At 39.1% G+C, this 16,104-nt stretch overlaps 2 protein-coding genes across 2 annotated transcripts; one reads left to right on the forward strand and one right to left on the reverse strand.

Annotated features, from left to right (window-relative positions):
* Positions 1-4,617: 4,617 nt before the first annotated feature.
* LOC131313826 (protein MALE DISCOVERER 2-like) lies at positions 4,618-11,904 on the forward strand. Its single transcript, XM_058342328.1, has 10 exons — positions 4,618-4,621; positions 5,664-6,122; positions 6,252-6,381; positions 7,642-7,713; positions 7,795-7,938; positions 8,026-8,166; positions 8,821-9,512; positions 9,819-10,009; positions 10,086-10,218; positions 10,996-11,904. The coding sequence occupies exons 1-10, from the start codon at positions 4,618-4,620 to the stop codon at positions 11,592-11,594; spliced, it is 2,565 nt and encodes an 854-aa protein (XP_058198311.1). The 3' UTR covers positions 11,595-11,904.
* Positions 11,905-14,079: 2,175 nt separating this feature from the next.
* LOC131314288 (basic leucine zipper 34-like) lies at positions 14,080-15,739 on the reverse strand. The gene is made up of 4 exons (XM_058342824.1): positions 15,233-15,739; positions 14,981-15,071; positions 14,650-14,776; positions 14,080-14,524 (listed from the first exon to the last, which is right to left on the reverse strand). Exons 1-4 carry the CDS (start codon positions 15,646-15,648, stop codon positions 14,268-14,270), a joined length of 891 nt encoding a protein of 296 aa, XP_058198807.1. The 5' UTR covers positions 15,649-15,739; the 3' UTR covers positions 14,080-14,267.
* Positions 15,740-16,104: the final 365 nt, after the last annotated feature.

Below are 16,104 nucleotides of genomic sequence, written 5' to 3' on the forward strand. Positions count from 1 at the left end.
CAAAAAAAAAAGTCCAATCATGTATTGCAAAAATTATTATTAGGTGCTCCTAGAGCACGACTAAATGCCGCTGTAGAGCGGTAGTCGCCCTACAGTTTTTGTCGGCCTCCTCACCAAGTGTATGGATCTCAAAAATGCGTGTGCTGGTTAAGGGTTCTCAACAGTACGTGGGCATGTGCTCCGTGCATTGGTCCTACTTCTACGTGCCAAACATTTATGCTTGCTCATAGTTTTCTTCGGCCATTTCACATAAAACCGTGTTTTCAGATGATAATAATCACAAAATCAAGCAAATGATTTTTCATTTCAGTTACGTAGAGAGACAAACACTCCCCTAGGGTGGGGTCACCCCTTATGGGAATGCGCTTGCAACTGTATACATAATTAGGTGTGACTTCACCGTTACTCTCTTTATAGTAATATGCAACATTTACAAAAGGAGGTCGCAATCTGTCACGAGATGCAAGTTTTGAGTCAAGAGAATTTGTCGCTTCATAAAAAACGATATGTTGTTTAAATGTAACCGAATGGAGTATATTCTTTGTTGTATTAAATATCGTGCACTATGCGACCTTCTCAGAAAAAAGTAAAATTCAATTATAATTCAGGTTATCTTTTTGTATGAATGCACAAGCTACCATTTTTCGAGGGATGACTTTGTCGTTGAAGTACTAAAAATGATACGGACAACAACATACCACTTTTCTCGGGATGACTTTGTCATTGAAGTACTAAAAATGATATCAGCAGTAGGTTTCTTGTACTATTGGCAACAACATATACCATTGTTCGTGGGATGACTTTGTTGTTGTAGTTGTACTAGTTTTTTCCTCCACAATTACAATTCCTTTGTGACGGATACAACGACCTAATTTTAATGCATGCATGCATTGAGGATCTTAGAAGAAACCTATTCTAAAAGAGGAACCTAGCTAGCTAGATGATGTTATTCAAGCAATAATTTCAAAGGCCATGCATCATCTTCTAAAAAAGACCTGAGACAGAGGAAGGGCAGCTTATTACTCTGAATTTTGCTTCAATAATAAAACCTACCTTAGAAGGGAGAGAAGAAAGGTCACGAGCACGACGCTGTACCTTCAGTCCTAAATGTTTAGGTCACAAATGGAATAGGTCATAAGCCAATTTTCTATTGCTTTTGGGGGTCCAGCGACCCTTTAATGGTAAGCCAAAGATGCTCCACTCCACCAGAAAACTCCACCTACAAAATTACATGAGTTAAGTTAGATTCGGTCCGTACCTAGCCACCATAGCTCCGCTGGGTGGTGGTGGTTGTGGTCGATCGGGACCTCCAAACTCTAATGATGGGACATTGTAGTGATTATTGAGCATTGGTGCCTCAAATATACAAGTGTTGATGTAGTTATATTTGCGGTATTTGTTCATCTAGCCATATTTCTCGCGAGTTCGTTAAGGGTATTATTGGTGCTTTTGTGGATGTACGTATAAGACAGTAACATGCGGTATATTCTATGTCAACTTGGATGTATGTTGCTATCAATCTTCTTTCAGTTTGGTAAATCAGGCGTAGTGACTGTGAACACTTTGGATGGACCGATGGAGTAAATTTAAATTCTGATAAGATGTTATTTGGCTTTCTTATTTTTTGAATTTGGCCCCGTACTGCGAAACATGTAAAACAACTGTTTGAAGGACTATATGAATTAATTCGAGGTGTGCAAGCTCGGCCCACGACACCGCGCATTACCGGAAAGAAAAGGCCATTCCAATGTATTTGACTTTGGGTTACATTAGTTACCATGTCCTTGACAGAGTCATGATCGCAAATATATGATGGATTAAACAAACTAAAATACGCCGTAATTAATTTATGGAAATTTTTTAAAATGTCACTTGAACTTTCATTGCAATGTCACAGAAATACCTAAACTTTATTTTATTTCAATTAAACACTTAGACTTACAAAATCCCCAAAATAAGGCACCTGTCGTTAGCCTCCATCCATTCCATTCACAAAATTGCTGATGTGGCACACTTCACCCATTAAGTGGGCCCATTTCACATGTTAGGAAGCAAATAAAATGCACACAATCATAACCCAACACTACCCTACTTCACTTTTTTTCACCTTTTAATTGTGCGCACAATCAAAACTCCACGGATCAACAAAAAAAAAAAATCAAAACCCCACAAACCTCCAATCTAGTCCCCTTCATTAGACCAGTTGAAGAAGTTCCCACCGCCACTGATGAGGTTTTTTATGAGCAATTTCGGTGGTCGAAGCAGAGGCAAATCGCGTTCCAGCCCAATGTTCAGAATCAAGGATTGTTGAAGAAATTGAACTGAATTTGGGAGAAATTGTGGATTCGGTTGATGGGAAAGCAGAGGAAATTAGGAGGGTTCAAGAAGTGGAAGCGACGATGGATCTAGCGCATTGAATGGGTGGGGTTTTGATTGTGTGCATGTCTTTTACTTCCTAACATATAAAATGGGGCTAGTTAATGGGTGATGTGTGCCACATCAGCAATTTTGTTGACGGAATGGATGGAGGCTAACGGCAGGTGCCTCATTTTGGAGATTTTGTAAGTTCAGGTGTTTAATTGAAATAAAATAAAGTCTATGTGTTTCGGTGACGTTGGAGTAAAAGTTTAGGTGTCATTTTGAAATTTTTTCGAAATTTATTATACTCGGTTAAATTAGTCCCCATTTCCTTTTCAGTTCTTTGAATTTGCAGATCGAAGCATACATTAATTGACATAGGAAATCATCATCTGAAGACGATTCATTTTATATTTTTTTGCAACTAAATACTACTCCCTCCGTCCCTATTTAATTGTCCACTACGATTTTGCGTGCATTTTTAACTGCTTATATCTCTCAACGTATATTGCTAAAAATATGAAATATGGATCTTGTTTGAAAGATCTCAATTTTTTTTATTAAACAATGATTTCAAAAACATAAAACAGAATATACGTCAAGAGATATAAACCGTTGAAAATGTAAACAAAATCGTAGTGGACAATTAAATAGGGACGGATGGAGTAATTTTCTTCAGGAATCCAATATGAAAATATAGCCTCAACGGTGCACGTTAGTTGATCCAGACGCGAATCATAAAAGACGTTTCAGCACGCGGTTATTGTATCTTCGGATTTACAATTCCAAGGGTAAGTAAGGATCATCATCGTCATTTTGCTTAATTGTCTATCATAATCTTCTAACCAGTCCATTCGAGCTTACTATTGAATCACATAAAATAAGGTAACCCTACATGTTATGTTATCCCTAGAACTTCCTTCATTAGTTGACTCTCTAATTCATTCGATCGATCGAGAGAGAGAGAGAGAGAGAGAGAGAGAGAGAGAGAGAGAGAGAGAGAGAGAGAGAGAGAGAGAGAGAGAGAGAGAGAGAGAGAGAGAGAGAGAGAGAGAGAGAGAGAGAGAGAGAGTTGACTAAATCAAGCCTCACATGTATCATTTGAAGATCTATTGGATCCTTGATAAAAGTAAATTCTAATTGCCCGGGTATACTTGAACAGGTATCTCACCCAAATATAAATCTTTATTCTCACTTAATTTTTCTAGCTTTTTTTTTTAATACTTTGAGGAACCTAAAGTATAAAGATTACTGGATATTGGCCTGCTGATCAAGATTAGTCAAACGGTTGGGAATTAAACATCCAATTACCAGCTAATTACGCGTGTTATTCTATCAGTAGATCGAGTCATACTTTGTTTAGTTAATTCAACAAAATGCAGTCCAATAAAGAAATTATGAAAAGAGCAAATTCAAGAGAGGGAAAAGTATTTACTATATTTTTAGATCTTTTTTTTTCTTCTTTTCTTAGAACAATGTGTTTTTTTTTTTTTTGGTCGCTAGTCGACGGAGAGAAGTGCATTTTCTTTTCTTTTTGATCATAGAAAAACGCTTTGTTTGGTTCCCATTTCAGAAATATTCCTCTTCAAAACCGTCAATTGCTTCGTATCCGATGGACATTGTAATGAAAGAATCGATCCTCACGTTGATTCAATTTGGAGACCCAAAATTCAATTTGATCTCCTCTTACATCATGCTTATTCGATTACGACTCACCTTTTTCCCCCTCAATTTTATATTGATATTTTATTTACTTTCACCACCACTAACAGATCCTCTAGAAAAATTTAAGAAAAAGAGAGAGAAAAAAACATGGGAAAGCATAAAAAAGTTGGACAAGGTCCATCGATCAAGAGAAAAAAGATTAAAAAAAATGTATATTTTTTCGATCAACAGCTATCTTTGTTCTTCTCATCTCTTTCTCTAAGCTTCCAAAGAAGACAAGAAAAGACTGTTTAAAAAAAAAAAAAGACAAGAAAAAACTGTTTAAAAAAAAAAAAGACAAGAATTTTTTTTTTTTTTTGTCGTGTTTTCTGTACTACTCCATTTCTTTCAGCAAGTTCTAAACTCAGATGATGTGCCATTATAAAGGGATGCAAAAATATGAGTCCATGATTCAGTGCTAGCGCTTATTTGCGCCAATGAGTAATTTTCGTGATCATGAGTAATTCTTTGGGCCATGAGTAATTTTTCGCGGCCAAGTGTAATTTTTTGTGGCCATGAGTAATTATTTGCGGTTATGAGTAATTCTTCGCGGCAATGAGTAATTATGTAATTATTTGTGGCTATGAGTAATTTTTCGTGGCCATGAGTAATTCTCTGCGGCCATGAGTAATTCTCTGCCGCCAGGAATAATTCTTTGCAGCCATGAGTAATTCTCTGCCGCCAAAATTAATTCTTTGCTGCCATGAGTAATTCTTCGTGGTTACGTACTCCAAGCGCTTTTTCCACCACATATAATGACAAGATTTGTATAATATGGAGTGCAATTTTGTTCACCCTCTTAAGTGGAGGGTGAACAAAACTCAACTCTATAATATGTGATCGAAAAAATTTTTGGGGCACCACATGACAATATCCATGCAGTGGCGACGCCACCCTTTAGGTAAGGTACGTAGAAGAGTCTGGCGATCCCATGGAAAAAGAAATTACTATTACTATACTAATTATTTTTCTAAAGTTATAAATGACCCCATCAAAATTAGATATTGACACCACACACTAGATGATTTTTCAATCTTTAAAAACGACAAAAAGTTTTGAAAGAACGCAAAAGAAAAGGCTAAAACCCATTTGGGGGTATCACCTCACTAGATAATATTTCGGCAGAATCTACCGCATAATACTTAACGAATTGCGCCACACTAGATAATTTTTCAATCTTTAAACCCACCAAAATTAAATCGAAAAAAAATACCAAATTAAAGGGCTAAAAATAAGTTTCGCAGCTTCCTACTCTGTTCCGGGGTTCCCTGCAGTTGATCGGAGTCCTCGCTAGTTTTTTTGTCGCCTCACTCTCTCTTGCAGATTTACAACATCAACACTAAATTATCCCCTTCTTACGAGGGATCTCCTATTTAACTGATCTCCTATTTAACTTAAGTACGGACCTCATAGAATATACACGGAGCGGTTTCGGGATATCTAAACATCCCAAAATTTATTATCGAATTTCGGTGATCTGAACTGTTCAATGTAATCAAAACGAGATATTAAGGGTACCGGTCAGAAATCATAAAAAAAGACACGTATTGCAGGTATTTTCAACTTGAATTCAACTGCCTGCCTAACATTACTATTACTAGTTTTATATGCGCCGATTAACTGTCCAAGTCCAGTCCCCTGCATTTCCTTCCATCTCTCCTCCCCGTTACTTTCCTTCCGATATCACCACCTTCCATTTTTTAAAAACACAAACCCAAAAATAATACTAATAATTCACGCGTTTCTTCTCCCCTCTTCCAAATTAGCTAGCTTGCATTTCCCCAGACTCTCTCTCTCTCTCTCTCTCTCTCTCTCTCTCTCTCTGTGTGTCTTTCCGTATATACATATACATGTAACCAAATGTTTGTCAAACCAATGCTTAATTAGTCAACGCTGGCGAATCCTTTCCACGAGGCTTTCAGAGTTCATTGCTGTCGAAATGTGCGAGCGATGGAGATTCAAGCGCTACAACCATCGCATGGCAACCGTCCTCCTCCTAGCTACACTCCTCATCTTCCATCAAAGCCTGACTCTCTGTTCTTCTCTCAACGCCGCCGAAGGTCAAGCACTAGAGGGTTTTACGCGACACACAAACTTCTGATCTTTGTCCTGCTTTGTTTCGGCAGGGATTAATGCGATAGGTTCGTTCGAGATTAGTATTTATTTACCTACTTTGAATGACTGTGCAGGGTGGGCGTTGCTCAAGTTTCGGGATAGAGTGGTGAGGGATCCATTTGGTGCTCTGTCAAACTGGAATGATCACGTGGATCACTGTTCCTGGTTCGGCGTTGAGTGCTTTGATGGAAAAGTAATCAGCTTGTGAGTCCTCCTTTCAATTATAACTGCACGCGTGTCTTTATTCAATGTTCGAAACGAAAAGTCGCTAGGCGCTAGCTACTCGGGCCGAAGAGGGGCCTAGAGCCCGCCGAATCAGCGACCTAGTGCCTAGCGGAAATGGGGCGCCTAAGTGCTGGACCACCGCCTAGTGCCTAGACGGGGACTAGCCGGCCTAGGCGACCGGCTTTTAATACACTGTTGTTATTTGGAAATTGGAAACAAATATGTATATCGCTGTATATAGATATATCTATTGGAGAGAAATACGTTAGTTGACTTCTAGATGGTTCAGATCCTTCGTTTGACTACTGAAATTCGAACATTGTTTCCTTGAATCTGAAGTCAAATTCATCAGGTAACTGTTTATTTCCCCCCCTGTTTTTTTCCCATTTTGTGATGGCGTAAAAATGTTCTGTTTTTGGCTGAATGGCCCCCAATTTCTTAATCTTGCTAAAATGTGATGGGTTCCAGAATTTGTACAAGAATTCCAGTGTAGATTATTCAATCAAGATTCCGCATACGAAATTAGGAACATTGTTTTTCTTCAGAGAAGGAGCTAAGAGAGTGTTCATGTTTTTTGCTTATTCTAGACGTAGGAGAAGAGTGGAATATGTGATTAGATGGATGTCAATTTTGTGTTGCCGCAACTTTTCTCCTATATGTATTAGTACATAAATCGCGAAGCTGGTCATATTTGAACTTGTCCTGAATGAGAGATGAAATTTTTTTTTTTTTGGCATGCGATTGAACTGGAAAAATTGATGATGAATTGATGACAATAAAGTTGCTCTTTCCAGATGAAAATTCTGCTCTCTTGGTTAGTTTGGCTTGGACTGCCGTTGAATGGTGGTTAACCTACTATCTGCAGATTCTGTCTAAAACTACAAATTTTGAAACACTTTGTTTCATTCTGGTTGACCTTCAAACATTATGGATTAGACGCAAAATCTTGAGCCACTTGGCTAATGATTCTGAAATCTGAATACCGAATCCTCTTCATGACCAGAACATTCCTAAATATTGTTTGTGACCAGAAATCCAAGATGAGAATAATATTCAAATTTATCTGCATTCCAAATAACATCCCTTAACAATCCTCTTTTTGGTGCGCATCATGATGCTGTGACGGCTGTCACATATGGTTAGGGGTTATCTAGGTATTGATGATGCCTGATACGATCATTGCAACTTGCGATGAGCCTTTTCTGTTAACCTTGAAAGTCATGTTTATTCGCATTGCAGGAACTTGAAGGATCTTTGCATTGAAGGAACGTTGGCACCTGAGCTTGGGAAGCTGACATACATAAAATCAATGTAAACATATACTAATCCAGTTTATGGTCCCCAATATCTAATTTTTGTTCTTCCACAGCAATTAACCCTACCTTACTGCAGAATTTTACGCAACAACTCTTTTTCGGGACACATTCCTGGGGAGGTTGCAGAACTTAAGGAGCTGGAGGTGTTGGATTTAGGCTACAATAACTTCAGCGGTCCATTTCCATCCGATCTTGGCAATAACATGTCCTTGTCGATTCTGTAAGTCAATCCTTCCAAGTTTTGAGATTTTGCAGTCATTATGCTTACCTAGCTTGTGCTAACTTAATCTTCTGGCTAGCATTGCAGTTTATTGGATCACAACGAGTTACTTGGTAGCATAACTCCTGAGCAATATAGACTTACGATGCTTTCGGAATTTCAAGTTGACGAGAACCAGCTTACTAGTGCTGCTTTAGGGGCTAGTTGCAACAGCAGATCTAGTGCTAGGTAAGTCTGGTCAAATATGAACCTTCCACATTGCTCTTCCAATGTAATTTGTTACTATGGATTTAGAGGTGCTATGTACTCGGGGCTCCAAAGAGAAGAAAACCAACTAAGCTCCACACACACACAGAGAGAGAGAGAGAGAGAGAGAGAGAGAGAGAGAGAGAGAGAGAGAGAGAGAGAGAGAGAGAGAGAGAGAGAGAGAGAGAGAGAGAGATTGGACAATGGCTAAAAAATATGATGGCTGTCTTTCGCAACAAGTTTTCATGTTGGCGGTCTATTTGGTATCACCAAAATCTTGAGTAGGCAGTAGTAATCCAGTAAACCAGTTAACAGACAGCCAGCTTTAAATAAGTGGCAAGTATAACTGTTATTGATTTATTGGTTTCCTAATTTTCCTGAGGTTCCAGAGTTTTTGACTGCATGAGTTGTTAAATTATCAGTTGGTGGTTTGTATAAGCTTGTTGGAGGAAAAATTTAGCCCTGAAAACTAGAAGGAAAGGAAAAAAATGGTGCTTTTGATTGGGGTTTTCCATTGTTGGCGCTCATAAAATGGTATTTTGGAGACCTGATATTTGCTATAGTGTTAATGAGGAACATTAAATACTACTAACATTTTTGTTGCTCTCATATGATGGGCTTCATTTACTCTCTCAGGCACCCTGCACGAAGCAGAGATGTACGGAGGCTGCTCCAAGTGTTGGATCCTCCAAATGCACCCGAACCACCACCTCCTTCTAACTCTGCAATACTGCCAGCGCCACCGTTGCCGCCCCCACCGCCACCCCCACCACCCCCGCCGCCACCGCCCCCCCCCCCCCCTCCCCCATCACCGCCGCCGCCGCCGCCACCCCCGTTGTCACCACCACCTCTTTCTGACCCTGCAATACCACCACCACCTCCTTCTGCCTCTGCGTTACCACTACCAGTACCATTTCCTTCCCCCTCTTCATCACCATCGCCAGCGCCATCAATATTATCACCTTCTCATCCACCAGTCTCCTCCTTTCCAATTTTGCCACCATCTGTTTCCCCATCACTGTCTTTCACTCCTTCACCCTCAGCAATGCTGCCACCAAGTCCAGCTCCATCAGCTCTTCCAAAAGCACATATTGATTCTGAACCACCAGCATACCTTCCTTCTTCTGCTTCAACTCCTGGCCAAAGTGAACGACAGAATTCCAAGCCGAAAGGTAATACAACCTTGATGTGGTCTGCTGCGACAGGGGGTTCTTTACTCCTAATTTTTTCAGTTGTTGGTATTCTCCTCTGTCGAAGCAGTAAGATTGTTACCGTCAAACCTTGGGTGACAGGGCTAAGTGGGCAGCTGCAGAAAGCATTTGTAACAGGTATTCTTTTCTGCCCTAACAAATGTGGTTTACTACATGTTTGTATTCAAGGCCTGCATGAATCTACACCAAAGCATATTGAGCCTTATGTCCCAATCAATTGGGGTCATGTTAAATACAGTAATGATAGTAGCACCAAACTTGGTGACCTAATGGGTCACCGACAAGACATGGGGGTGGGATCCACATAGAAGTGTGGGTCACATAGTTCGGTTCTAGTAGCAGTGCCCGCTAAAGAAGTATATTTTTGCTTCTACTTAGGTGCATTTATCTATCTGCATTCATGTTTGAGAGTATGAATTCCAGGTGTGCCAAAGCTCCAGCGGTCAGAACTAGTGACAGCTTGTGAAGACTTCAGTAATATTATTGGGTGTCTGTCCGATGGAACGGTGTACAAAGGGACTCTTTCAAGTGGAGTTGAAATAGCAGTTGCGTCCACTGCAGTCAAGTCGGCTGAAGACTGGTCAAAAAAGTTAGAAGCCCAGTTCAGAAAGAAGGTAAGCACGTTAATTGCAAATTTCAAAAAACAGTTTAGTAGCTTTCCTCATGGCAATTGCTTGATCCATTTTTCAGATAGAAACACTATCAAGAGTGAACCACAAGAACTTTGTGAACCTTATCGGGTTTTGTGAAGAAGAGCAGCCCTTCACGAGGATGATGGTTTTTGAGTACGCTCCAAATGGGACGCTGTTTGAGCATCTGCACGGTGAGTTTTACGATCATGATACTGATTATATTTCATGATTACTTGCCAACAAGGAGAAATGAAACTACAGTGTTTGTTTTTTCGAATCTGAATGAATTGGTCAATAAAAGCTTCATTCCCCCTTGGGCCTGCTAATTATTAGTGGTATCCCACAAATGGGACTCAAACCAGTTTTGTTTGCTAGGATGTCTGAGGTTTTAAACCCTGCAGGGTTTCTTTCTTGCAGACTACCCCATCCATATATACAAACCCAAGTGTATAAATAAGTAAACTAAGTTAAAGCAAGAATATCAGATCTTCAGGTCTGCTTGGTAAGTGTGGTCCTTAATTTCTTCGACGCATGTACTGGAACAGTTCGTCAGTTGTCTTGAAACAACGGATATGATTTCAAAACTTTTTATAGACCAAGTCCAATGCACTGGTCCTACAATCCTGAATCCTCATTGCGGTCTTAAACTATCGAACAGCAGGTTTGAGGTTCAACGTGTTCATTTACACACAGTTTTCCCTGCAACACACTTGACACTGACAGGAAGTTGCTATTTATTCTGTTGATGAGGCTTCCGTACTTCACTTCTCAAATTTGACCGCTGGAAAAGAGCATCTTTCATCTTTGAATGCCTCGATGTACTCTGATCACTGATTGCATTAACCATAGCAGATGTATGCTGTACATATACTTCTAGATTCACCACCATCCGATAACTAGTCTAGTTGATGTTCAATTCAAAGATTTCCTATATTGTGAACCTGAATTGATTTTCACTGCCTCTGCAGTAATGGAAGCCGAGCACTTGGATTGGACAATGAGACTGCGAGTAGCAATGGGCATGGCATACTGCCTTGAGCATATACATCAACTCACACCACCCTTAGCACACGCAAACCTGCTTTCTTCTTCTATCTACCTAACAGAAGATTACGCCGCCAAAATATCAGACTACAGTTTCTGGAATGAGGCGACTGCAACAATAATGGGTTCAGCTGCCACTGAGCTTTTGGGAAGCCCAGCTTCGGATCCAGCGAGCAACGTTTACAGCTTTGGGGTAATTTTGATTGAAATAATAACGGGTAAAATTCCACACTCGGTGGGTAACGGCTTACTTGTGGACTGGGCATCGGATTACATGAAGGGGGAAAAGCCATTTAGAGAAATGGTGGATCCGACCCTGTTGAATTTTCAAGAGGAAGGGCTTGAGAAAATATTTGAAGTGATAAAAGATTGTGTTCATTTTGACCCCAGACAGAGACCGACCATGAAGGAGGTCACAAGTAGGTTGAAGGAGATTACAGCAATGGGGCCTGACGGAGCCACACCAAAATCATCTCCTCTTTGGTGGGCTGAACTCGAGATTTTGTCTTCTGAATCAAGTTAAAATCGGGGAAATTGAGCTGCAAATTAAAAAAATTCGAATCTTTTTTCTGTTCCTTCAAGGGGAAGTTGCTGCTTGTATCTAATTTTTTTGTTAAGTATATTCTTCTATCCTTCTTTTTTCTGGTTGGAAATGGTTGTTAGGTGTAGGCATGTATCTGTATATACTGCACACAGGAAAGTCCTGTTGTTCTTTTCGCTTCGGTTTTACTGTCCCAGGAATTTGGAATTTTGATTTATCTGACATATAACGTTCCGAACAATTTTTCGGATTTACCGAGTGGGATGTGATATAAAACTAGCAGTGCTACCGTCAATGCACAAGTTTTATCGCACGTGTGTTGGGTTTACTCGGGTCTCACAAAAATACAGAAAATTAGTTGTATTGAATATCGGTACGTATTCTTTCGGTGGTGAGCTCATTCTGGTTTCCCATTTGCGTTTGACGAATTGCGGCTTCATCTTCCAAGCAAGATGTTGGACAACCGAGGCTGGTTACAAGGACAATGACGGAAGCATGTCCTTTTCAGGTTTCTGTCGACAAAAAACGCATGTTTTTTTATGTTGGAAATGGATAATCTTCGGATGTTTTGGACTTGAGGAGACTGATCGAGGTCGTTCATTTTCTACGGTCAATGGTTTGAATGTATATTTAAATTCTTACCAATAAAAGTTTTTATGAGAAAATCAAAACTATTGAATTTACCAATAGACAGTCCAAATCGGGACTGTCTCCTCCGGTCCATAAATTTCGGATATGTTTCCAGTTTCCGACTGTTTTGAGAATCAAAACAGTATATAGAAAACAAAAATATTACTATCAGACAGCTACATGGATTCCCTGACCGGTCATAAAATCAGATTCGTTACAAAATTTATAAACAGCCCCCCGTACGTCAATGACCTCTACAGCAAAAACTAACTTAATTTAAAAGAAGAAGTCATACAAAAAAGAGAGGATACCAATCCCTGAAAATCTTCTGGGAGTTTTTTTTTTTTGTCTTTATCCATTTTCTTCGAACTTGTTATGAGAGGAATAAAAAAAATAAAAAATTATGATTCAAACTGAATTTTTAAAAATAAAAATAAAAATAAGTCAAAAAATCAAGCCAACTGACTCATGGTGGGATTTTCGTCGCATTGATCACACCTAATGATCTAATAACTGGCATGATAAATTACATAAGTACTTAATAATAATGCAAATTAAGTTTTAGGATCACTTATTGCATTTTTTTTTTTTTTGCTTATTAGTGAGTTGTATTTGCAAATGAACTTACCATGAGAGTTGAAGATTCTTTAGGTTAAGAATTTATAGGCTCCACGTTATGAAGGCCCGGGGCGTTACAAATAACTTTTGTATTGAAACTTTTTTTTTTTCCCTTTTCTAAAAGTGGTGGGAATTACACATCTCAAATTCTCAATTGGATCGACTTTTTCAAAATTTTTTTTTAGAAACTTAGCTCCATTAATTAGTTCTTCCATGCACGAAATAAATTGTGCTACATTAATTAACTGACACTTATTATTGTACTTAACAACTAATGATACATGTAATAAGACAAAATAAACAGCTGTTTCTTCAATCGAAGAGATGAAAAAAATTTATCTTGAGTCCTTAAAAAAAAAAAAAAAACAGCTGGTTCATGCATATGCTTTAATTTCTCCATGAAATAAAAGCCAAGCTTGTATGATACAAATGCATCATCCAAAAGTTTTTACTTTTTTGCAGTTTAGACCACTCTTTTGCAAAATAAACATGAAATTAATTTTATCCCCTTTCCATCTATTATTTAAATAGAGTATAATAAGTGAATAAAAAAATTCACCCTAAATGAATTCGGTGCCCCATAGTAAAGGTCCGAGGGGATGCTTCAAATAATTATAATGTTCCGCACTTCAAAACATTACTACTCCTGTCCTAAAAAGGTTTTTCACCAATAAATTATGAATTCAAAATCAGTATAGTATTTAGATATATACTGAGTCACCTGAGACCCAACATGCACTCAAGTGAATTTCAAGTTGAAATTGCTGATAGGAAGGAAAGCCTTGAACAAATATGCGGAGATCGATGGAGGAGGGAGAGATTTTCTGATTGGGAGGATGATATATTGTTTCTCTTTCTTTAGAATTTTAGCCTCCTTTGTTTTGGTGTTCATGTTTGGAGGGTTGTATGGAGTACTTATGGGCTTTTGAGTGTTTGGTGGCTCTAGCTACGTGGTCGGTGTGCTAGTTTGAAGGGGCGTTTTTATTGGGTTTTTTTGTCCAGAGATTTTTGATTTTTAGGTGTTTTGTTCTCTTTTTGCGGGTTCCTGCTTTGTGATTGACTTCTTGTCTTCCCGACTTCTAGGTCTTAATACTAGTGAGCCAAGTTTATATATTAACATCCATCTAATGCAAGTCCTTAGAACAAGCTAGCTGTTGTTATAATTTGTCTCGCCCGCTTTACGAAGAAGGAAAAAAAAAACTACTCAAGATATTCCAGATTTTTCATCAAATCACAACTCACAAGGTAATTAAATTCAAAATCACAAGCTTGATGTCCATGGATGGCAAACTCATCACAACAAACTGTAGAATCTAATGCAAAACAAACAACCCAGCAAGCAACCAAACAAACAAACACACAGATCGCGATAGTCTAAAACGCAGGAAGGAGGATTTTAATCAATTACTAGTACTTGACATGATCATGCAAGCTGTTTGGAGGATCAATGGCGAGGGAGTTGAAGCTTAGGGCCTGGTCCTCCGCCATTGGTGCCTTTGGTGAAGAATCGGAATCCCCCATCATCATCACCATCATCATCTGCTCATCATCATTACTGTTCCAGAAGTCTTGATCTCCTACTTGCAAGGAGTACATCATGTTTTGTTGAGCCGCGTATACTTCCTTCAGCCTCCTTATCACTGCCCTGTTCTCTTCTACCAGAGCTGCATGCCAAACACCAACAAAAACCAATCGAGTAATCCATTAAATGAGAGAGAAAGACAGTGGCGGAGCTAGGAATTTTATTTCGGGTGCCTAAGAGAGAGAGAGAGAGAGAGAGGATAGTTACCAATTGATAGTTTAGCTCTGTCTTCACAAACACAAATCCTTTCTTTCAGAAAAAAGTTCTCCATTTGCAGCCGTTTCTGCTTCTCTTGCTCATTTTCTATAAGAGGGGCAAGCGTTGCAATTTCCACCTGCAGCGGACATTTATGTTGTACGTAACAAGTAAGTGATCAAGGCCAACAACAACACAAAAAAAGATTCTCATTAAGTGTCTCAAAGGGAGCGTGACAGAATGACACTATTTATCGTGTGGTGGTGGATTGTGGGCCCATTCGCAATAAGTGCGTTGCTGCGCTTGCAGTGAATGTACTTAACAACTCGTAACGAGAAATTACCTCGAGATCTTTTCTCTTCCTTTCCATGTCGTTAACGTATTGAAGCTTCCTCGTTCTGGATTTTTGAGCCGAAATTCGATTCGATAGAATCCTACGTTCGTACAAAGGAAAAAAAAAAAAAACTTTTTGGACTTTGTGCATGTTATCTCTTATTCGCAATAAATCTTATAGCGATCTTCGTAACAATAATCTAGAATAAATGGAAAACAAGAGCAGCGTAGATTAAAAAAGAGATGGCGGGATATATATCACCTTCTGAACCTTTTATCATCCATGTTAGTGCCCTTGTTACGCCCCAATTTCATTTCGTAATCGATCCCTAGCTCAGTCTTGACAGTAATACCGCCATGGTTATCAGAAGATGGCATAACCGACTTGATCGGATTCCTAGAGAGTAGAGGTGGTGGAATCTGAGGCTTGTCGTTCAACGATATCGGAGAACGAGACATGCCTTCGAATGACTCTAGATGAAACTGGGTTTGGTTACTACCGGTCTCACCATGGTTTGTAGAGTAGGGTTGCAAATGCTGCCACCCTACGTCACATGAACCACTAGCCGCGGGAAGGGAGGTGGGCGGAGGAGTTGCGGTGAAGGATTTGGAAGAAACTGGTGGCCTGTTGAGAAAGGATGGTTGGCCTGAGACACACTTCTTGCCCTTGTCCTCCATTTGTTTGTTTTTTGGATTACTTTTAGCAGAACCCTAATAGGGAAATTGTGTTCCTATAGAGCTAGTGACACTACCCCAAAATGGTTTGTCCGAAGAAGATTGAGGCCAATTTGCCCATATTTATATTAATCCCTTGTGGGAGCCACACATTTGAGGTTTCAGGCCACATCAAGCATGCCTGTTCAAGTTTTTTTTTTTAAACTTCTTTTGGGCATATGAATTTGTTGTACTTAGGCTCCGTTCTGCTATTTTGAATTAAAAGTGATGTATAATGCGAGAATAACCTGTGTCGTAAAATGAAAAATAAATATTTAAAAATAAGAATCTTAACGAAGTAGAGCCTTATACAAAAAATTTAGGCATTACTTTCGTACATCTTTTCTCTTTTTTCGTATTGTAATATTACCATTCTTCTCTTGTAGAAAAGATGGTATGATACCACACTATCATTAAGGA

Source organism: Rhododendron vialii, chromosome 13a (assembly GCF_030253575.1).
Source record: "Rhododendron vialii isolate Sample 1 chromosome 13a, ASM3025357v1".
Lineage (NCBI taxonomy): Eukaryota > Viridiplantae > Streptophyta > Magnoliopsida > Ericales > Ericaceae > Rhododendron > Rhododendron vialii.